This window comes from Gymnoscopelus microlampas, assembly GCF_963454915.1.
Source record: "Gymnoscopelus microlampas genome assembly, chromosome: 4".
Taxonomy (NCBI): domain Eukaryota; kingdom Metazoa; phylum Chordata; class Actinopteri; order Myctophiformes; family Myctophidae; genus Gymnoscopelus; species Gymnoscopelus microlampas.
In genome coordinates, this window is record NC_139941.1 from 21443927 (window position 1) to 21467012 (window position 23086).

The 23086-nt window shown below is 43.6% G+C and overlaps 1 protein-coding gene across 2 annotated transcripts in view; it reads right to left on the reverse strand.

Annotated features, from left to right (window-relative positions):
* Nucleotides 1-489: 489 nt before the first annotated feature.
* cltcl1 (clathrin, heavy chain-like 1) overlaps nt 490-23086 on the reverse strand; it is a 33903-nt gene continuing 11306 nt past the window's right edge. The window contains exons 6-32 of one of the 2 annotated variants that reach the window (XM_084055618.1): nt 22879-23052; nt 22515-22712; nt 21109-21309; nt 20362-20514; nt 20118-20240; nt 19247-19384; nt 18933-19097; nt 18585-18765; nt 18196-18359; nt 17914-18039; nt 17089-17231; nt 16756-16990; nt 16189-16311; nt 15712-15857; nt 15426-15609; nt 12755-12947; nt 12497-12654; nt 12208-12372; nt 10464-10739; nt 9766-9915; nt 9519-9650; nt 9288-9398; nt 8869-9039; nt 7955-8176; nt 7436-7462; nt 4310-4385; nt 490-2559 (exon numbers count right to left, since the gene is read on the reverse strand). In XM_084055618.1, coding sequence (XP_083911744.1) covers nt 2435-2559; nt 4310-4385; nt 7436-7462; nt 7955-8176; nt 8869-9039; nt 9288-9398; nt 9519-9650; nt 9766-9915; nt 10464-10739; nt 12208-12372; nt 12497-12654; nt 12755-12947; nt 15426-15609; nt 15712-15857; nt 16189-16311; nt 16756-16990; nt 17089-17231; nt 17914-18039; nt 18196-18359; nt 18585-18765; nt 18933-19097; nt 19247-19384; nt 20118-20240; nt 20362-20514; nt 21109-21309; nt 22515-22712; nt 22879-23052 — 4260 coding nt within the window. In that variant the 3' untranslated portion in view covers nt 490-2434. The remainder of the gene's footprint in view (nt 2560-4309; nt 4386-7435; nt 7463-7954; nt 8177-8868; nt 9040-9287; nt 9399-9518; nt 9651-9765; nt 9916-10463; nt 10740-12207; nt 12373-12496; nt 12655-12754; nt 12948-15425; nt 15610-15711; nt 15858-16188; nt 16312-16755; nt 16991-17088; nt 17232-17913; nt 18040-18195; nt 18360-18584; nt 18766-18932; nt 19098-19246; nt 19385-20117; nt 20241-20361; nt 20515-21108; nt 21310-22514; nt 22713-22878; nt 23053-23086) is intronic. The other variant, XM_084055619.1, reaches the window with a different exon arrangement.

The following is a 23086-nucleotide window of genomic DNA, read 5'->3' on the forward strand; positions in this document are numbered from 1 at the left end:
CTGTTTGGCAAGCTTGCGTGTGTAGCGCGCTATGAATAAATGTCCTTAAATCACAAAATTAAATCGGAACATTTTCTTGCATTATTACTTTATTATTATATATTATTATTGTTTAGCAACCAACCACATCTTTTGGTGGAGGAGATATCTTGAAAAAAAAAAAGAGCAGCAGGCTCTCACAAAGGTGATCCATCAATTCAACTAATAGTAGAGTAGGTTACCAGAACGGCTTCCTGGCTCCTATGGGATCCAGTGGCAGTGGCACCCCGTCATGCACAAAGAAGACTGCTCCACATCCTGGAAATATGAAACATGTACAGTGTAGCAGAATGCCTATGGAAATATTGGTTCAACTATTTTCTTTTGGGTGCACGACTGTTAGAAACCTGGTTCTCAAACACACACACAAACACCTCATGCCACTGAGTATGCCTAATGTTACAGACATTGAAGATTAATGCAGGTTAAACACATCACCAGTAGACGGCATTGTTTGTAAACTTTATTTTCTCTGTTCTGTATGCATGACTTGTGCAGATAAAGGGAGTGCTTGTGTACAGCTAAAAGGTTCGGTTTCCCTCTCGAAAACCCCAAATCCCAAAGTTGATACAATGGTGGGACGCAGCTCGGTGTATAATACAGAACTAGTGGACAGTGTGCCCACAAAACGCTCTTGTGAAACATTCTCATTGGCTGCTTCAACTGAGTAAACACACTCACACGCCACATTATTTTCCCTGCTCTTTTTGTATTTTGTATTTTTCTTACAAAAATCATTGCTTTTTTATTTTGAAGACTACAACAATACACTATAGACAATACATATGGTATGGTAGTTCCATAATATTTGACTTCTTTGATTAGTTAGGTATTTCAACATATCTTAAATTATACACTTTCAGTACAATAATGATTATTTCTGAACCACTGGCACCAGGATGTAAGCAAGTGAGTTACCTTCTTACCCTACATTTCATCACCGCAAATGTGTTTGCTATTGGACTTTTCGTCACCGCTCTGTTAGTGAGGTGATTTCAAAGTACATCACTTGAACTTGTTTTCTTTTCTTTTTTCTTGACACATTAGTTAATACTTGATATAGTCGCGATATAGTAACATGAAAATTGTGCTCCTGGTCACAGCATTATAATTTGGCAGCACATGCACAGACAACAGCATATAGCGGTTTTGTTGATGTTTTTTTCTTGTCATTTCACCTCATGTTTTATCCTCATGTCACAATAATCGCGAACCTCCAGGTTTTCCAGAATCCCATATCATGGAGGTCAATGGTTGGGTGACCACAGCGTCAGCGCCCACTCTGATGTGGCAAAAGGTTACGGCTGCAGGGGAGAGGCAGATCAGGCAGGATCTCTCGGTTTGGTGGCAGATATACCAACACACACACACACACACACACACGCGCACTCACACGCAATCGCACATGCACACAGTACCGTAACCTTAAGGGTGATTTATACTTATCCAAGTATAAATCATGCTTCAGAAACTAGTGTTCTTAGTTTGTATACAGTGTTGCCTTTTTCAAACACTTGGTACCTGTTGTTAAAGGACAAAAGGAAAAATAAACTATTGCACAGTAACTGTCTTTAGAGTTTGAGCCGAGACAGTTGTGAAACAAAGATGTACCATATTCACACAATGGCCATTTTGCTCTTACTGTACGTCATACACCCGGGTATAAGCAAAATGGCTGTTGTGTGAATATGGTCATTGACCCAGTTATGCCACCTCCTCTATTAATATAAGGCCTTTAGCAGTGCTTCGGGATGGAGGGAGGAGGCACCTGTTCCATTCAACACCCCCAACCTCCCTCCCCCTTTGACTCCTCAATAACAAAGTCTCTTCATCAGTGCTGTATCTCTATGCAACAAAAAATGTTACAATAAAAAACTAAACAATAAACGATAGATGAAAACAGCTGCTTTATGGTTAATAATTGTCTACATGGAACAGCGATAGGGTAGAGAAAGTGGTTTGATGGAACATAATGTTGTCCCAGGTATGCGCAGGACCTTCTCTAGGAGCTGAGAGCAGACTTCATGCTGTGTTATGAGGTGACATGGTCAAGAGTTCATCAACGCGGAGGGATCCGATGGCCTTGATGCCACCCATCTCTATTGAGGGAAAACTGGGTTGAGGGAGAGAAGGGGGGTGACGTGGAAGCAGTTTCTATGAGTCTCGGTGGGTGAACAAGTGGAGTGGTGGTCGTGTCAGAGAGGTTACTCCTTAGTCATGTGGCAGAGGGCGTGGCGGTATCCTTGGGAATGAATGCTGGGTGTGGTGGTGGTGGGGGTATCAGGGGTCTCTGTTCTGTGGGTGGGCCACCATGAGATCCAGAGCAGCATGATTAGGTGTGGTTCAGGTCAGGAAAGTTAAACGGAGGGGGTGGGGGGGGGGGGGAGTATCAGGTCTACTGCATGTTGAAGCCATAAGCAGGCTGAGCAGGGTAGGCTGGGGCAGCGTACCCATAACCTGGATACACCGGTTGAGGAGTCACTACTGGACTCGTGCCCCCAGTCAACATCAGCTGCTGACCTGTGTGCAGACAGAGACATACAGGTACGTAGGTATAGAGCAGTTCACAGAATTAAACATTGTGTGTCACTATAAAAAGCGAATAAAACTATTCTTTTGAGTTCCATCTGCCTGTTTGTGCCTGAGCGACAACACCAACAACAGCCCTGTCAACTTCCCATTCTTCCATAGACAAAGGCTCAGATGAATATGATTTAATGACCACTGCCTCAAAATCCTTCAGGTGTCCAGGGGAAGGTGGAGGACAGTAATCTTCCACCTAGACATTACTTTACAATGCCTTGGTGAGGATCACCTGCCTGGTTGATGCAGCTACAGCAATTTCAAACCACCAAAAATGGTGAGAAAATTGAGAAGAACAGGAAGACAAATTGGCTCATAGATCTGGGGTTTTCAACTGGTGGTCCGTGGACCACTGGTGGTCTGTGGAGGTATTGCATGTGGTCCCTGATCATGCATTCAGTTTTGTTAGGAAAGTGAAGATTTGTATCTATTTTTCATTATTTTCATATTTTTTATATTTTGGATGCATTAAGTAATGTAGGAAAGTGAAGATTGTTTTATTTATTTATTTTCAAAAATATATATATTTTGGAGAAACTTAGTAACTTGGTATTTGAGGACCGAGGAATTAAAGACATTATCATCATTATCAGTGGTCCTTTGAGGAGGCTGATGCTTTAATTCCAAAAGTACAAGCATAACTACTACATAACTTCTAAAAGCCCTTTTAGTAGTTATCTCTGTGAGTATTTTCCTGCTGGCATACCTGAAGAATATGTTCAGGGCAATTTCAAGCCAGAAAATGACATGAGACTCTGTCCCTGACCACAACTATAGCCAAGAAGAGACAGACACGGACCACCCGTAATCATGCCAGACCACTAGTTGCGAAACAGTGCACTAAATGACCTACCTGTAGTGACCTAAGATGACGAGTCAATGTTGGCCTGGTTGAGTCATCATTATTAGGAAATGTGCCCATATGATTGCATGTGTCTGCTTGCTCATAGAAGTTACAAATCAGTATATCAGTTAACATGAGGTTAATATGAAAGGCTGGATAAAGTAACGGAACAGAATAAGGGTAACCGTAGGATAGGAATGTGGTTCTCAACCTTTTTTGAGCTCTGGACCACTAGCATAAAATTTCTGTTAATTAATTACTGTTAATTAAGGGCTTGGTAGAATGTGTTAGTATCGTTCAACAAATTATATTAAGCCCTTAACAGTCATTAATTAAGAACATGTGTCCATGGACCATTGGTTGAGAAAGTTGTAAAGGGTTATGAGTATTTCGGTTTGTATAACTATAATTGTGTTATATGCAGGTTATAATGCATTATAGACATGGGATGCATCGCAAGTGTTAACAAAAAACTAATCTTAGCCTAATCCTAGGTCCCCTCTTTTTTTCCTTTGACACTTTGGCGAGAATAGATGATCTACAAGCTCACGTGTTGGGTTGCGATGTGTTTTGAGCTTGTAGATCTATTTTCTCCAAATGTTAATCTATTATGAAATGTCCAGAAAAGTGATGCTAGGGTTCAAGTGGTTACAATAATTAATTTCATTTTAACTTCAACAAAGTAACAGATAGGATAATTTAAATGCTAATTTGACTGCACCTACTTCAGGCCAATCAATGTCAGTTCACCCTGGATCATGACAAATTGGGGTGGATAGTGTTTTTGGAGACATTGTGCAGGCGTTTAACAATGCAATGAACAGTCACTGTGTCTGGACGTACCAAACACTATAGGCTGAGGCTCCGTCACCTCATCTTCAGTTTTCCTTTGGCTTTCTGTTTCCTCCAGTTTGTCTACCTGAAAGGGGTGGAGTGAGAAAAGAAGTTGGTCAGAAGCAGCACAATGTACAGTGCATGGAATTGGAATGTGTCCCGCAGAAACTTGTACCTCCAAAACTTTTTAGGAATTGTTGGAAATGGATGGATGATCCAAATTAATTGTTGTCGACAATTCAGAATGCATATTTCACAAATTTTCATGGGTATGTGGAGATGCAAAGAATATTGTGTTCCATCAAGAATAACACAAAAAAATAAAACATTCACAATTGGAGGTACAAAGATTTAGCTGGACAAAGATGATATATACTTCTTAATGGACATTTATTCTGTTTTTACAATAAAAAATATAGCCAATACAATTTTAATCTAGCACTCTTTTTCTCTAATCAATAATAATCTCTAATTATGGTAAAGGATCACAATTTTACCTTTCCAGTACACAATTTAAACAGTACATACACACATATATACTAGACATATCATATTAGCAACAGTTCACTTCTGTGATTCAATATACTACAGTACACATACATATGTTACTGAGGTAGAAGATGCCATGCACGTTTTGGTGAGGGTCTCTATTGTAGCTTTCTGTACAGGTGAGAGGCCATAATAACCACTTAAACCCTATATACTTCAATTACCGGAGTAGCTAGGGTTCATGAAACCTAGCGTCCTTATTCAGCAAAAATAGCAGATCTACGAACTCACAATGTGTCGTGACATGTTGTGAGCTTGTAGATCTGCTATTTTCCGAAAAAAAAACATTTGGTGTGAAGGGGAAAAAAGGGGACCAAGTAGAGACCCCTGGGGGACCCTGGTCAATGAAGTATATAGGGTTTAAGTGGTTAAGAACAGTATATTCTCTACTCACAATCAAAAGCAAGGATCATAGGGGTGTGGGGGGGGGGGGGGGGGGGCTACATTAAAATAGCATGTCATTGTGTTCTCAGTGAAGGATAAGCTTAGTACATGCATGTAGGCTGATGCTACATATTCAGCCACTCACAATCACAATCCCATATCAATAACCCAACAGTCATAGCTTACACATGCTTCCATTACATGGCTATGAGCAAGCCCCCTTAAAGTTCCATTGAGAGTAAATATCGCTGGGTTAAAAGCAAGCTACAAATTCACCAACTCTTGTTGCTCTGAAATTTGCGTGATGCATTTGAAGGAACATAGCCGGAGTGAGGGTTTTTCAGGTAGCTGACTTAAGTGCAAAGGGATTTTCAGGCATGGTGCATCAATAGTGTGAATAATAGCAACACAGAAGACTAAATAAAAGTTAGCAAGGTTTCTGATGCAAGTCAAATTTGGTTACTTGAAAAATGGTTCAACTGAATTAATACATCTTTCTAGTATAATGTTTCTGTCAAGAATCGATTTCAACATAAAAAAAATATCAAACCGGTTTGTGTAAACGCCTGACAAATAAATAGATGCTATTTTGGCAGGTTTTCTGTACATTAATACAGGAGGCAAATGGCCAGGATTCCTAAAATAAGTATCGGGTGTAGTTTAATGCAAATGTTCTATCCTATTTTAAATAGTATGTAAAACATGTCATTGGGAAACGTTGCCTATTAAGCTGCCAGCTGACGGGGGGTCTTGGTTTTAAAACAGCTCCTACATGTTAGTGGTGCTGTCTCTTGCTTAGTGTTAAACTAGAAGAAGTAAAACAGGTTGTCAGTAGGATATTCTTCAAGGGCTGCAGTGACAAGTTTGGACCCTAGCAGTTTCACCAACGATTTACAATATGGAACAAGGCGGCTGGCCTGTGGAAAAAAGAAATTCAATTGATATACGCAGCTGAAATACATTGATAGAAGATCAACGGGGAGAGAAAATGCAGGGACCCTGCAGCCCTTGAAGGAAGTAGTAGGGGGCCTATATGGATTTATTGGACAGCCATTTTACACTGCCTATCGTGTTAACCTGGAATGAGGAACCTGGGGATGCATCTAAGAAGTCCACAGTGGCTCCCTCTCCTTGCACACTTCACCCGACTGCTCTGAGAACACTAGACAGGTAGAAACTGTCTACCACTGGGTTTCTTCAAAATCCCATCAATCTGGAGATCTTGGATCAGAGCAGATTTTGGAGAAGGGGTCAAGGAGAGGACCAAAACAATGCCAATCAAACACTAAGATGCAGCCCCAAGACTGAGGGGTTAGAGGAGAAAAGGGTGTTCTGTTAGGTTGGTATGGGCTACTCCTGGTCCAGAGGATATGCACAGCACACAGGCTTTAGTTCTGGTCATGTACAGTGTTCATATTGGGGTTGGGAGTGGGGTGGGGGGGTCTCACAGGGACTCAGGCCTTCAAATTGCTCATGTATTTTAGACTGCAGCCCTCAGTGGACACATTTTAAATGTAATACTTGGAGGACCCTGCAAAAGCCCACGGCTTGACTGCATTTCACTTCATGTGATAAATGATGCTGAAAGTGGTAAGCTTAGCTGCAATAGAGGCTAGGAGCCAACAATGTACATATACATTATGCCAGTAATAACTATAACTTTGCTGCCTAGCACACACTAGTGAGCTATTTCAAGTGCATCAGTAACTCTCACATCTGCAGCATGCATCTTCTTGTTGCAAAAAAAGCCATTAACAGGTGGCTTATGTATTCCATCACAGAATAATTGGCTGCTTAAATTTTAATGAATCTATTCTTCACTTTTTCTTTTAAGCCAAGCATGGTTGCCTCATCTGTCAAAAGTCTTTTAATTCCAAGTAGTTACATCATAATTTCAAATAGTAAATGTAGTGAACCCAACCCCAAGAAGAATTATGTGACACACACCCCCACCTCAGGATAATTGGAATCACTGCTTTACTCAAACACACGCATGACTTCATCCCAAAATCTGCTGTGTTGGTCCAGAACAAAGGCTTGTACATGCTACAGCTTTCCGGGACTGGAACTAGCCCCTCAGCTAATGTTAGGGCATATTCAAGTCTACAGTCCATGCTAGGTTCCTACATCAGAAACCTAAGGGATAAGTTACAACAGAACCAGACGGAACACAAAAGAGAAATAAAAAATAGGGCCAGAGACCGTCACCTTCTCTGCAAACGCATCAACCTGGAAAAGAACCCACAGAGATGCCCTTGTCATCTCACATGTCTACAGGTGAAACAGCACAGGAAGTCATGAAGGCCTCATTTTGGGAGGAGGCATGGGGTAATGCTTCTGAACATCACTAAGGAGAGCTTTCTCTTCAGGCTAAGCTAGACCTCATCATACGGCACACAACATGTTTACTTATTAAAATGTACCGTTTTTCAATACATACAGAGAGAGAGAGAGTGAGAAAACTGTCCTCTCACCTGTAGAATATCTACAGCAAACCAATCATCTGAGAAGAACAGACGAATATAGTCACAGAGAAAAAGCAATCAAAGTTTATTCTAATTAGTGCCTTTCCTCTTCAAGTACAATAAGCTCAAAAGGAATCTGAAGATTTTGCTTTAAGCAATTAAATAAAAAAAAACTATCAGTGAGACTAAACCGGCTATGAATTTGCTCTGAATGAACTAAAACAGAAGTGTCTTGTTTTGGCACTGAAGTGCTAACCTTGGTGAGGTACTCTCTCATAACCTGGATGAAGTATGGCATGGCAAAGTCCATGATGTTGTGCCTCCAGGCCAGCTCCAGCACCACATCCGGATGGAGGAGGTCATAGGAGGCAAACAGGCAGGCAGCAAAACACTCCTTCCTGTCCTCCTCCAGGAACCACTGCAGCAGAGTCTCTGCCAGCTCTGCATCCTTGGATTCTGCAGCATACAGCATGGCATCCTGGGAGACAGATACAAATATACAGTCAACTGAATCGGCACGTACAGTATTGCACACCGGTCCACCCTGGAAGGGGTTCCCCTCTTTTCTGATTCTTCTCGGGGTGTCTTCCTTTTCTATTCCTGTCAAGAGGATCTCTGTTGCTACATTAGCGACTCCTACATGTTGGTCGGGGTGCCTGTAAAGTGGAGAGTGAAACTGAGAAGGCTAGCGTGTTCCTCCCATTGCGTTATGCCCTCCCGGTGAAACTCCTCACTGCCAGGTGCAAAGAAACTGCTCACAACTTTATGTGTATCAGGAGAGATACTTTGTCTACACCGTACCCAAGACCAAACAGTAGGGGTCAGCAGCGACAGCGACTACATGAGGGAATTGGCATAGCGACTAAATTAGGAGAAAGGGAAAAAGAGGACGGGTCTGTAAAGCCCTTTGAGACTGTAACAGTGTTTAAGCACTATACAAATACAGTGTTTAAGCACTATACAAATACATTTGAGTTTTAAGTTGCTTGATTGGTTATAGATATTGTTTAAAAGTAGTGCATCTAACTGGCAAGATGAGCAACTGGTGAAGGGCATTACTATGAGCTGATCGATGTTTTGATGAAGATGAACAGTGCCATCTACAGGAGGTAAATGACTAAGCAGAAGTGATATTGTCTGTGTTATTGTCGGTCAAGGCCGGATTTGTACCTTGTAGAGTTTATCCTTCTTGCAGAGCTCCACACTCTGTCTCCAGCGGTTGTTGCCCTTGTATAGGTAGGCGGCGATGCGTCGGAACTCAATCAACTCGTGCTTCTCTAACCTCTGCGCTAGGCTGATGGTGTCAAAGCTGTCATATGCGTCAATGGACGCTCTCAGTCCCTGTGAATGATACAAACATACAAGCACATGCACACATGAAGACAGGGAGATTGTGTGTCTCATCCAAAACATGACCAGGGAACCTAAGTTCCATTGGATGTGTCTAGCTCCCTCTAGTGGCCACAGGTAATCAGTGCTGTGCTAGACATAGGACCTCTGGAACACACATCACCCGATATTATAACATTCAATATGTACCAGTGTAAATTGTGATATATGAGGAGTGAAAGTCTAACTAACAGACACACCTGGTAATCCTCCTCCTCTGTCAGCAGGTTGTTGAGGGCTTCGTTCACTCCCTTATTGTTGTGACTCTGGACAGACCTCAGATAAGGCTTCACCAACTTCAGCTGGTTGACCTGGACAAACAAACATAGCCTGTATGTCACCTCGCTTTGTCTTGCATACGACTGCACAAAAAGAAAAGACACTTAAGAACAGCGTTTCGAAAAAGTGGGGATTTCCTACAGATAGATTACCTTGCTGAAAAAGTTGACAGCTCTGCTATGGTCTAACCGTGGCGACAGTATGGTCAGCAGGTCGTTCAGGAGCAGGGGTTGGTAGTCCAAGTAGAAAAAAAGGGCTTTGTAGTACAATTCTACATTGGCAACCTAACAGAGAGAGAATGGTGAGTGTAGCAAGGTTTGGAGTATAAAAAAGAAAAAACCCACAACGGAGTCGGTGTATATCTATAATACTATGATATCATGCACATATATACATTACCTTGGTGATAATGTCTTTGAACTGTCCCTCCTTCCATGCATCTGTGGGATGTGACATCATGGTGATGATGGCATTGTCGAACTCCTCATATTTGTCATAGAGGAAAACCAGCTCCGCCCACAAGTGAGACTGCTCTGCTGCACGGAGCACCTGATTGGTGAACCAGAGCGACACCATAACATAGTATATAAGTGCATTCGTCTTCACATGCAGAGGACACATACAGGCTTAGATCATATGCATTATTCACACGTACACAGGCAACAACACAACCGAGTTAGAAAGGCTCTTGGCCGAAACGCGTAAGCGTTAAGTATTGGTGTGTGCCAAATAAAATCAGTGGAAATGTGTGTACTTTGTCCTCTACTGACTTGGAAGTTTGGAATGTGCTACCTTTGGACATTTTTTTACCTGTAACAACACTACATATGCATGCATGCAAACACACACACTCACACAGTAACAACACAACACATGCATGCAAACAAATACAGTAACAACACAAGTTGATATTTCAAATTAATATTTCTTAAGTGTACGGTTCCATGGGTTCCAAATCAGTACTTGGTAGTGTAACAGAAGTTTAGAGATGCAAACACACATGGTAACAACACAACATATGCATGCAAACACACATGGTAACAACACAACATATGCACACACACACACACACACACACACACACACACACACGGTACCTTAGGGATGTTGACTCTAGACCAGAAGAGCTCCAGGTGCTCCCTCATCTTCTGGGGTTTGAACTTGGAATAGAGGATGGCCAGCTCAGTGAACATGCCCATGTGAGCCCTCTCTAAGCCCAGAGCCGCCTCCAGCAGGGCGATGAGCTCCTCATAGTAGCCCCGGTCCTGGTAGTAGCTGATCAGGTCCTCCAGTTCGTCGGCATGGATCACTATGTGGAGCCCACAGATTTGAGCCAGGCGAAACTCCTCACCGTCAACACACGCAAAGCACACCTTACAGACACAGGCAGGGAGGAAGTCAGTAAGTAGTTACTTAGCACCTTGTACAAGTCTCCAAGTCATAAAGTCCAAAAAAGGGGCTGATAAATAATAGCATAGTGAACAGGTTACAGCATGCTATAAACTCCCATGAGCCATCAAAATTCCGTTATAGAAGTTCTGACGAATCAAACTGTCCACTACTGTAGGCGGCTATACGACTGGCAACAAGAAAAGGTTTAGGTAAATCAGCAGCGACAGAGTCAAGCGACAGCCAATCAGAGGACAGATGTGTTCGGCCATTAGAACCACCAGAGATGAACAATTCCCAAAATCTCTGCTCAGTCGCTCACTCACACTCGGTCCTCCAGCTTAACCCGGAAAAAGTTGTCCCACTTGGTAATTTGCTTTTTGGAGGAGCCGTGTGGAGGAGCCGTGTGGCTTCTCCAAGCCGCTTAGAGCGCCAATCAGCGAGTATACATCAAGAGGTTTCAGCCAGTTCTCGTCCTCTTGCCGGAATTGTGGTCTGCCTATTTGTTCTAATATTGGATGGACCGTCTATGATGATATTTGAGAGTGAAAGTGTCCCATTTGATTAAACTGAGATATTGAAGTGCATTTATATATATATATATATATATATATATCTCATTCTGAATAACAGTGATCTAAGCTATGTAAGCAACTAATACAAAAATGGGTTGATTTTTATTTATACAATCATGCTGTTTGTTGTGCGAGAATGCATGTCAAACAGCTCATATGGGCCTATGAGAAGTACAGCATCTAATAGGCTACATCATGAAATGCAGCGGTAGTGAGTGAGTGAGCAGGCAGGAGTGAGGAATTGGAAAGTGTCTGTCAGTCCAGCTGGCTTGATTCCTCCAGACTCGCATATACTCTCCTCCTCACTCGGAGGTGGGACTAATGCGCAAGTGGAGGACGCGAGTGGAGTCTGCACTTCTCCTACCCGCCTGTGAGCTCTCCTGTTGGGCACAGCTGCTAGCATGAGCCAACCTGTAGCTCACACTTGACCACAACTCGCCTATTAATGGCGAAATATAAATAGGCCTGCCTTTAAGAAAATACAAACATACTCCAAGATGAAAATAGCAAAGGTGATGTAAATAACTACTTGCAAAAGGCTTTTATTGTTGTTCAAAATATCCTATTTCAGCTGAATCTAGTTCTTAATGCAGACAAGACCAACTCTAAGAATAGGCCACAAAATATCCCTTCGGTGGTCACTCTTGAGGGAAGTGAAATAGAAGTTGTTAACAAATAAATATCTGGGTATTTTGATTGATTGCCCCCTCACTTTTAAGCCACATGTGCTGTACCTGGTGAAAAAGGCTAAAACGGTGTTTTTATTTCCAAAATAAGTTGTTGTTGCCACCACTCAGATTATTTACAGACTATACTAAATATATCTAAAATAATACAAGATTAGCAGGTCATATTGGTTCTTGTGTGTGATAGATACCTCCTTCCATGTCCGCGTGCTGTTAGCTTTCCTAGCACTGTCAACCGCTGCTTGGTACTCTCCCAGGTGGACCAGCGTGGACGCCAGGCGGGCAAAGTTGGACACATTGTTATACAGGAGCTTGGCTGCATCATACATTCCCTCCTCATAACACCTATCGCCCACCTGGAGAAAGAGAGAGAGAGACTAATTAAGATATATGTACGTGCTTGTTGGTTGAGTGTTCAGCATTCAGGTGAAGTGAAATGTGCCCATTTTCAAAGCGCATAATCCACAAGAGAAACTCTACCTGCTGTATGTGAGCATTGTTGGGCCCGCTGATAAACTCCTCCAGCTCAGCCAAGCGGTTTGTTTTCGCCAAGGCAAAGATCAGCTCAGTCTCCACGTACGACTCCCTGGCTTTCTTCCGAGCCATCTGTAGGAACTTCACCAAATCTTCCCAGTTGTCTGCAGGAATAAGAAGAGCAAGGTGAAAAAACTGAAGTGTGCACAAATATACAAATGCAGTACAAAAACACCGTACAAACACTGCAGTGCACAGCCTTACTGTTCTTGCTGGCAGCATTGACCACCTCCATGTATGCGGAGGGGTCGTCGGCCTTGATGTACGAGTCGATGGCCTCCTTGACGAGGTCTCGTTGCAGCTGAGCCCTAGCCAGCTGGCTCCACACAGCGGGCTCATTGCAGCGCTCGGCAAACTCATAGGCTCGGTCCAAGTTGCTAATGTGCTCTATCAGTACCTAGTGGGTAGGGAATCCAGAATATAATCTCTAATAAGCACTACGGTTGCCACAGTTACCGGTGTTCGGGCATACACGTTTACATTACTTGCCCCACCACCCCACCATCATTTTTTCAAATGTAAATTAAACCCATCAGAAGATGCAGCACTCATGTTCAAATAAAATTCTCTAATATGTCAAATGCTAGGCATGTTATAATGAATGTTATCAATACATAGTAGGATGATTGAAAGTGTCTGCTCCGTCTGCGAGCACACCAGAGTTGCAGCACAGAGTAGGGGAGTCAGATTTCACTTATCACATGAGGAGAGATGGGAGAGAATGAAGGCTCTGGAGGTGACTTTGTGCCAATTTCCAAAGATTTTTTTATTTTTAAGTGAAAATAGCAGATCTACAAGATCACAAAACGTCACATCACAATGCATTGCGAGCTTGTAGATCTGCTATTTATGCCATTTTTTAAATGGGGCTTTGAGTGGTTAGGGTTACACAAGACTATGTCAGAGGATTTTGTCTCAATGCCAAACGTAAAAGCCTAGCTGTTGCTAATGATATTTACACTGCTGGATTGCTGGAAACTACACTGGATTAGTTACTTGGATACTAGATGTGCCAGTGCCACCACCTTTTCTTAGTATATAGAATGAACAAAACTATGTCCTTCTGTCTGCCCTCATCCATTTCTCCCCTCAGTGGGCTGTCCAATCGATCTGAAACTCCATATGGGCCATCACCGTTGCCATATACAGTACAGCTAGTGAGGAAGCCGTTTGTTTTTTAACTTTTCCCACAAATTCTGTTGCAGTCGCGGTCTCATAGCCGTGTCAGATGGTGGGTGGTAATGGGGGAAGTGACTCACACTCATGGGAGTAGCTAGAGTTAGAACAGGAGGCAGAGCATTTAAGTTTCAGGCACCTCAGCTGTGGAACCTTCTCCCAGTCTCAGTCCGTGAAGCAGACACACTCTGTATATTTAAGACTAGACTAAAAACCTTTCTCTATGATAAAGCCTATAGCCGAAGTGTATAGACTCAGTCACCCTATAGTTATCCTCTCTCCCCTCCCCTGCCCACCCCCCCCCCCCCCCCTTCTCCTCTCGTCCTCCCTTTGGTTGTGTGGGTTTGTGTCCCAATGGTACAATCGTAATTAACCCTGTACGGATTCACGCTCTAGTAAGGCCTGCCACTAATTCTACAACCGGGGACCCGCTCCCCGGAGTTTCTTTTATTTCCCACGTCGCAGGTCCATGGACTGTCACTACGGACCCCCAGCTGCGGCTCAAGACTGTGACTGCGGACCGGGCCTCTCCATGGAGCACGACCGTGGATTTCTACTACACTGCACTATACTATATATACTGTATATTATCTTAACATTCTTATATTATACCATTATATACTACATACACATTATTGCTGTACTATATTATACTATCATATATATCTTACACTATTATATGTGTTACCTCTCTCTCTCTCTCTCTTATATGTGTTACCTCTCTCTCTCTCTCTCTCTCTCTCTCTCTCTCTCTCTCTCTCTCTCTCTCTCTCTCTCTCTCTCTCTCTCTCTCTCTCTCTCTCTCTCTCTCTCTCTCTCTCTCTCTCTCTCTCTCTCTCTCTCTCTCTCTCTCTCTCTCTCTCTCTCTCTCTCTCTCTCTCTCTCTCTCTCTCTCTCTCTCTCTCTCTCTCTCTCTCTCTCTCTCTCTCTCTCTCTCTCTCTCTCTCTCTCTCTCCCCCTCTCCCTCTCCCTCTCTCCTGACACGGTCGAGGCAGAAGGCCCCCAGGGTCTGCCTGACGTTTCTTCCAGTTAAGAGGGAGTTTTTCGTTGCCACTGTCGCAAACATTGCTTGTTCAGGGTGGGATTGTCGGGTCTCTTCTCTACATGTAAAGTGTCTTGAGACAACTTGTTGTGATTTGACACTTTAATACAATTGAATTGAATTGAATTGAATAGCTATACACACACACAATGCCAAAGAGAAAACCAGCAGAGAGAGAGAGAGAAATGGCTCAACGACACAGACTTTGATTTAAACGCATGGGAGCAGCAGACCCAACAAGGGTGTGTGTAGACAATAAAGCGCAGGAGCGCTTAATTACAAAACTGTCAAATCAATTGTGTCTGTCTGCAAGAACCCACAGTAGCACCCGGCATGATAGTGACATAACAACGAATCTGTGTTCGGGGACATTTATACAATTATGTGGCACTTCTCATGCATTTTTCTCCTTAGTGGGGCTATGGGATCTGTAGTTGCGAATGTGTTGTGGGAGCTCATATTCCAGGTTATGGACTAGTATTTATTGTATTTCAGACATTGTTGCAATTACATCTCTCCGCCAGGAGAGGAAGACATTATGTAATGTCAAGTGTTACCGGTAACACTGGTGTCACAGTGCCATGTCCACGAGATAGTAAAAGGCTAGAAACTTGTCACGTTCAGTTAAATGGTGAAAGAAGCTTCCACTTCCACTACCTGTATGGCTGAGGTGTTGACGTCGAACTTCTTGAAAATGGCGAAGGCTTCCTCAAAGAGCTCATTGCTGATGGCGATGTTCGCGATGTCTGGGGCATCGTAGTTGTCTAGTCTGTTTATGTATTCCATCACACGAGTGCGGTCTGCTTTGATGGCTGTCAAAATCAGCAGGTTCTGGAGGTTTCTAAATGGATAAAAAAATACAATTTAAAAAAACAATGAAGACTGTACCACAAACAGGAATACATAATTCCAGTGGTCTATTGCAGTACTACTTCTACTGCACCTGTGCTCGCTGAAGACAGAGTTGTCCAGTACAATCTTCTCCAGCAGCTCAATGAGCTCATTGGGCAGGTCTGCGGTCATGAAGGCCTTGACTGTCACAGACACCTCCTCTGGGTCCTGGGTCTCATTCAGGGCAGTCTGCACCACCTGAGATAGAACAGTGGAAAGATAGTCAAGAGCCCCCAGGGGGAAGAACCTATTCGGTATCCTGTCTGCATCTCCTGGGGAATTTCAATACTGTATATTCACCCACCCCATCTCCATCCCATCTCCCATTTGGCTTCTCTCCACATGGCAGAACAGAATGCCTAGCCCAGTGCAGCAGTGCTGGATGGTTATACTGTGTGTGCCATAGCAGACCTGTGTACCTGTAACTTTTTGCCTTGTTTCTTTGTGTTCTTGAATTGCTGTGTTTCCTCCATTCTGTCCTGTAATGTTTTTAAAGTGACGACACTTAAATGAACAGAGAAAAACAGACCTGATCAATGAGCTGTCTTCTGAAGGGGTTGTTCTCTTCCAGAACGTTTGCCCATAGCTCTGGATCTTTCCGTCGCACCAGGTACCGAGCTTCGCTCTTGAACAGCGAGTTCTCATTGCACACCTAGAGCACAAATAAACCCCATAAATCCCAGGAATGGCCTCAGTTATGTATACAGCGCATGAAAATTAAGATCTTGTTATAATGTCAGATAATCTAATGTCAGATAATCTAAACCAGTGGTTCTCAAAGTGGGGGCCCCCAGCTAAATTTGTTAATACAGCAATCATTTCACCACTTTATCCATATTTTATACGTTGGCTATAAAAAGAATAGCAGATATACAAGCTCACAGCGCCCTGCAAGCTTGTACATCTGCTATTTTTTATTTATTTAGAAAAACCTCAATAATGTTTGGAACATTTTGGATAATTTTCAAACACACAGATCCCTGGCACGAAATCTTTTCAGATGGGGGTCCGCGGCCAAATACATATAAATTTGGGGGTCCTTGACACAAAAACGTTTGAGAACCACTGATCAAAACACAGGACTTCAGCCACGCACCTTGATCAGGTCCAGGTCACACTGGCCCCTCTCATAGGCAACGCAGGCCAGGTGGGGGTCTCTCTTCTCGCAGTAGCGTCCCACGACAGCGCTGTCGTAGAACGGGTTCTCCTTCAGGAAGCGCTCGGGGGTGTTGTTGCTGTCGATGTAGATCTTTGCCAGGGCATTGTGGGTGGCGGGCTCCTCGCAGCCTTCATGGATGCGGGACTCCAGCCACGGCAGCAACAGTTTTAACCTAAGAGAACATTTTTATAATTTAATTATTATTGATATAGTTTTTAGGTTGTTACATCAGGACCAGGAAAAAGCGATTGGCTCGTCGTCGTTCATCACCTGTTCCTCTTCTCCACCTCTGCCACAAGCTCATCAGTGGAGAACTGTCCTCGGACAACCATGATCAGGTTCTTAATGACGTCCTCGGCGCAGTCCACGTCCAACAGACCACCTATAACCACCGGCAGACGACTGGGGTTCACCTGGAAACAGGCAGTTCAAATCCCCAAATTAAATGAATGAGAAAGAAAGAAAGACAGTCATATTATACCAGCTTGTGCCAAGCTAAAACCCTTGAAAAGTACTGTCTTGCATCTTACTAAACATTACTAAAAATATACAGTACCGCATATTAAACTCCAGAGTTAAATTAAGGTGCCTTTCACATCTAAAGCTCACTAGTGGATTTATTCATGCACTCTTACGGGCACAAACAATCCAACATCTAACTGTAAACATAACATAACATAAACTGTGTTGTTTGGGCCATTCGTCAATCAAATAAAACATGTTTAGATTATTGAACCGTCTGATGCACATTCCCTCTTTATGTAGCGCCAGCAGTTGTGATCCCATAGCCTGAGAGGACGTTCGGGTGAACGTGTTGTACTGACTGATTCAGTCACTCAGTCAGTGACGACAAATCAAATTCTGTGACCGGAGCTCTTACACCCGTTCAGAGTATGGGAAGGCATTGTGGACTCCCCATTGGCCTTAAAGGACAGCCAATGAGGAGAAAGTCATGAAAAAAAGTCACTACTGGTGCAGCGTGCAGTGAATATAGACCAGCTTGTTCCACAAGCTGGTAAAAACAGGACAAAACAAACCCTTGTGTAAAAAATAAAGCAGTCGAACAGTAAAGACAAGGAGTGGTTCTGATCTTACTTTCTGTACGTAGATTTCAATGTACTTCTGCAGACTGTTGCGGTAGAGGTAGAGGACCAGGTCGTGGACAAAGTCAAATCGGTCACACACAATGATGAGAGGGAGCTGGTCTGTGAGCTTTGCTTCCTGGTTGGATGACAAACACATAAGATGTTAGCCATTATTCGATTAATGGCCACGTTGTACGTGGCATCATTCATACTAGCTTTCTGTGACACACATTTTTTGGACTGATCATTATGAATAATGACTACAGTACGTTGTTGCAAAGGAACTTCTTACCTTAAGGAAGTTTTTGACCTTCTCTGGCTCGTAGCAGTTGCTCTCTCTGCAGATTCTCTCCACCTCTTTGATCTGGCCTGTCTTACAAGCTGCCTGGATGTATTTAAAGTGAACGTCAGCTTCCTGGCTAAAGTTCACAATCGACCCCAGGAAGTAAAACAAGCCTTGAAAAGAAACAAGAAAGTCATGGGGAAATTGATATCAGTTACATCTTGCATTATCATATGCAGTCTGCAAAGAGTGAGACAACTTGTTTTAAAACACTCACTGAGTAAGAATGAACATCACCCCATGACCCGGTTGAAAATACAATTATGACTATAGCCCTAAGGCTTAGACAAACCGCAAGCGTCTGTCTTTTTTTCCCCTTAGATTTAGGCAGTGCCTACCTTCGTAACTCTTGAAGGACTCAAATAGCTCCACCAGTGTCTGTGTGCCCAGCTGCTCGTGATATTTCGATGCAACCTGGACAGAAAGCTGCAAGTTCTGCCTTATATTAGCCGACAGCATGGCCCTGAGGCACTCCACCGAGTCTTCTACTGACAGAGAGCCAAAGAAGTTCACCAGCCACTGGAGGGAGGTATAAATGAATAAAATAAATATGTAAAAAGATAAAGGAACAAGACGAGAGAGAAAGGCAGAAACAGAGCAACATTGAGAGAGATCATTTAACAAAAATGTCATTCTTTATAAGAGTTAAGAAATGACTTGCATTGAACACAAACACAGTAGCATACCTCAGGGTTGAGCAGATGCGTGTGCACCACAGCTCGTTTTATATCATACAGGTCAGTGTAGTGTTCCAGAGCTCTCTGTAGCAGACCAGCCTTCTCACACAGCTGAGCAATGTGGGCACGGTCGTAGTGGGTGAACATCTGGTTCCCCAGAATCGCATCCGCTACCTAGACACACACACACACACACACACACACACACACACACACACACACACACACACACACACACACACACACACACACACACGATCAGAGCAGTTGTAGCCAATTGTTAGCGTTGAGGCAAGACATTATTGAGAGAATGTCCAGCATACCTGAGGGGCATGTATGAGGTTCATCTCAAGTAAGCGTGTCTGCAGGTGTCCCTCTGCTGGCCGGTTGTTCTTCAGAGCATCCAACAGGAAGGAAGTGCACTGCTGGATAAGGTTTCCCTCCATGAAAACATCCACTATCTACCAGGTACGGCAAAGAGAGAGAGACATAACCAGGAGAAATCTTGATTAAATGATTCAATTCCAAAATGTTTTATGAGCCCTATCCAGTCAGTTTATTTTACTCTATAAAGGCTTCTATTCACACACTTTTAGCCACTTAAACCCTATACTTAGTAGACCGGATTCCCAAGGGCTCTATACTAGGCCCCATTCCATTTTCAGTCCACACTAAATATCTTTGCCGAAAGTTGACGATCTACAAGCTCAAAACGCAGCGCATTGCCACTCATTGTAAACTTGTATTTCTGCTATTTTCGCTGAATGTTAGCCCCAGAATAGGGATGCTAGGGTTCAAGTGGTTAGGAATCAGAGGCCTGTTATCCAGATGTTGCAGTGCTCTTGGTTTTAATGACTATAAACTATAAAAGGCCACAGCTGAGAGAAGCCAGTGCTGCTTAGGACAGCATCAGGTCAGGTTTCCTGGTTAAGATCAAGACTGAGCACAGAGATGTGGTGTGGCTTTAAAAGGGGGAGGCAGTCTCCAAGTCAGTGAATTCCAGGCATCGCTGGCACATCTGGAATAACACAGAGGACGGCTCCCACTCTGGGGAACCGTGAGTGTGTGCGCTTTGAAAGGAGGGTACGTGAAGGGGTAGCATTTCATGTCAAGGAGTGTGTGTGTGTGGTTACCTGGTTGATGTGTGTGCGTGCGTGTGTGTGCGTGTGCGTGTGCGTGTGTGTGTGTGTTTACCTGGTTGATGTTGGCCAGAGGTTCCTCATCCTGGACCAGCATTTGGGCAAATTGCAGACCTTGCTCTGGACTGACCCGCATCACGTTCCTCAACAAAAACACCCAGTCTGGAGTGTAGCCCACCTGCAGCAAACCATATAACATCATGCTGTTAAATGGACAACATGCAGTCTTCCATCAATGCTAATAACTAGGCAAATGGGAAAACACCAAAACGGGAAGTGCTGAGAGCAGTTTTTATTACCTTTTTGGCATAGAGGACAATCTTCTGGAACTGGCCGGTCTCAGCAAAGCACTGGATGACCTTGTTGGGGACGTTGGCTCTGAGATAAACACTAAGGGCCAGGGTTGGGTCTGAAGCTTTGACCAAGTCCCCTAGCTCCTCTGAACACTCCAGCTACCACAGAGACACAATCACATGTACTCAGTCAAACAGTCAGTACAGAGAGATTATACTGCACAATAGCAAGATTTAACAAGGTAACAAGGTTTGGAGATGGTGCAGTGTGATATTCTTCCAGTTCTGCTATATGAGAAGATATACTGTATGTTAGTAAAACAAATACAAAAGGATATATAAATGATTTCAGTAACAGTAACAAGAAGGCATATTACTGAATAGTGAAAGTGTAGGGATATGGAACACGCGATGAATGCTGATGTTTAGTCCATAAATAGTGTGATGTCACATTTGTGTTTTTTTCAGGTCTACATTTGTGGCACATCCACAGTAATATTTGTTACACTGCATGTTACGTCACGGTCACCATTACATCAACCAACCCCAAGGACTGAGGACCAATACTATTATTATAACAATGTAATAACACATAACATGGATTGCCAATAGCCAAGTGGCTATACCACATACACTGTAGCCTTTGATGACTGACAGTGAGTCCCAGGTTCGATTCCCCAGCCCAAGCAGGCCGTTGCTGCAAGGCCATCAGCGCGCGCCCCACTGTTGTTTTACCCACCACTCTGGTCCTACCTTGTCCTCCTTCAGCCACTTCTCCAGCAGCTGCTTGCGTCCCTGCTGTAACACGGGCCTGCACAGCTCCAGAGATTCAAACTTGTTTAGCTGGCCCTGATCCAATAGGATGCCAAAGTACTGCAGCAGAGGAGAGGCCTGGCCAGGCTGGGCAGGAACACTCTGGAACTTACGAATTGTCTCCGCCGTACGCAGGATACCCTGGAGGGACGATTGAAGCAGAGAGAAGGGAGGAATTTAATGTAGGGGACAGCATTCAACTGTAGCATCCCGAACACCGCTCCTAGTGTGCACAATGAGATCCTCCACCTACGACTTTGTCAGTCCACGCCCTCTCAGTTTCCAGGAAGAGCTACCTGTTCAATTGCTCCCGGTAACAAACAATAGAGCTACAATACTTGCTGGTGCAAACACTATAAAACAAGAAAGAAAATGACTTGAAGTCATATTCTACCAGGTGTGTGTGTGTGTGTGTGTGTGTGTGTGTGTGTGTGTGTGTGTGTGTGTGTGTGTGTGTGTGTGTGTGTGTGTGTGTGTGTGTGTGTGTGTGTGTGTGTGTGTGTGTGTGTGTGTGTGTGTGTGTGTGTGTGTGTGTGTGTGTGTGCGTTTGTTTTCATAGACCTGATTACTTGTTTTTCGGATTGCTTGTTTCTCTCACCAAACCTGGCAACATAATTTGCGACGCTAAACGCTAATAATGTTTTGTATATAAGTGGTGGCAACATTTTTAGACACCACACAGGTCTTCCCAACAATAGCGAAGATTGAAGTCAGTGTGAACATGGCCAAATAATAACTTAATAGCCAAACTAGGTCTAATGAAAAGCACGCTAGCATTTAGGCTAACTGTCCTGCCTGAGGCAACTTGCACTGTCTGCAACTGTTGCAGTGTGAATGAGGGGAGCGGACAGCGGAGCGCTGTTACTGTGGGGGCCGGGCCGTCTCCCCATTCGTGTGGCCATTGGCTTAAAGGAGTGAAGGACAGCCAGGACAGCCAATGACAAATAGTTGTCACTTACCCATAGCTTGGGAGGAAAAGTCCGCCCGTGCAGAGTATGGGAAAATATCCCCATTGGCTTAAAGGACAGCCAATGACGCAAATGTGTCGAAAATGTGTCGAATGCAAATCTGTAATCTGTCGACTAGTACTCTGCCTCTTCTTAGACTCAGGCGCTCTTCGAGCACCTGGTAATAACCAACTAACTACAAAACATATTCTCACAGTAACACTTTACTACCAGGAATATAAACACATTTCATAGTCCTTAAAATTTGGGTGATTGATTATCTAGTGGCATCCTTAATGGCTGGCACTATTTCAACAACTAAGGTTTCATGTTTAGAACGGCTCATAGCATTACAGTTACAGAGTATTCAGAGGAATGGAGGGATGTGGGACACCATACCTTGGGTGCCGAGGCAGCAACCTTAGCAGCCTCTGAGTAAGATCCTTGGGCAAACAGGGTGTTGAACTTCCTGGCAAACAACTCCTCAGCCCCAGCCAGGTTTGATCTCACAGCCATCCTCAAGCCCAGGTCTGGGTTTTGCAGGACATTGGTGGCATAGTTGACAATATTCTCCTCTTCCACACACACTGACAACACCTAGAAAGTGATATACATTATACACACTCAAGTAACTAAGTGACATTAATTGCCACTAACTGTCCAAATTCCAGTCAAGTTTTGCCATGAATGGAATAGCAAGACAATTGTTCCTGTATTTTAAATACTGGCTGTCACCACCAATGTATTCTGTCTAGCTTCTCACCTGTCCCTTCTTGTTGACTCCAATTATTCCAGAGGTGGGTTCATGGGGGGCGGTAACAAAGATAGTCTCTGCACTGATCCTGTTCATATAGATGCACACTCCAGACTCCAGGTCATACAGGTGGATGTAGCCATACTTTGTAATTAAGTATATGACACCGTGCTTCGTACCAATCTGAGAAAGATTGGAGAGACAATTGGAGCAAAAT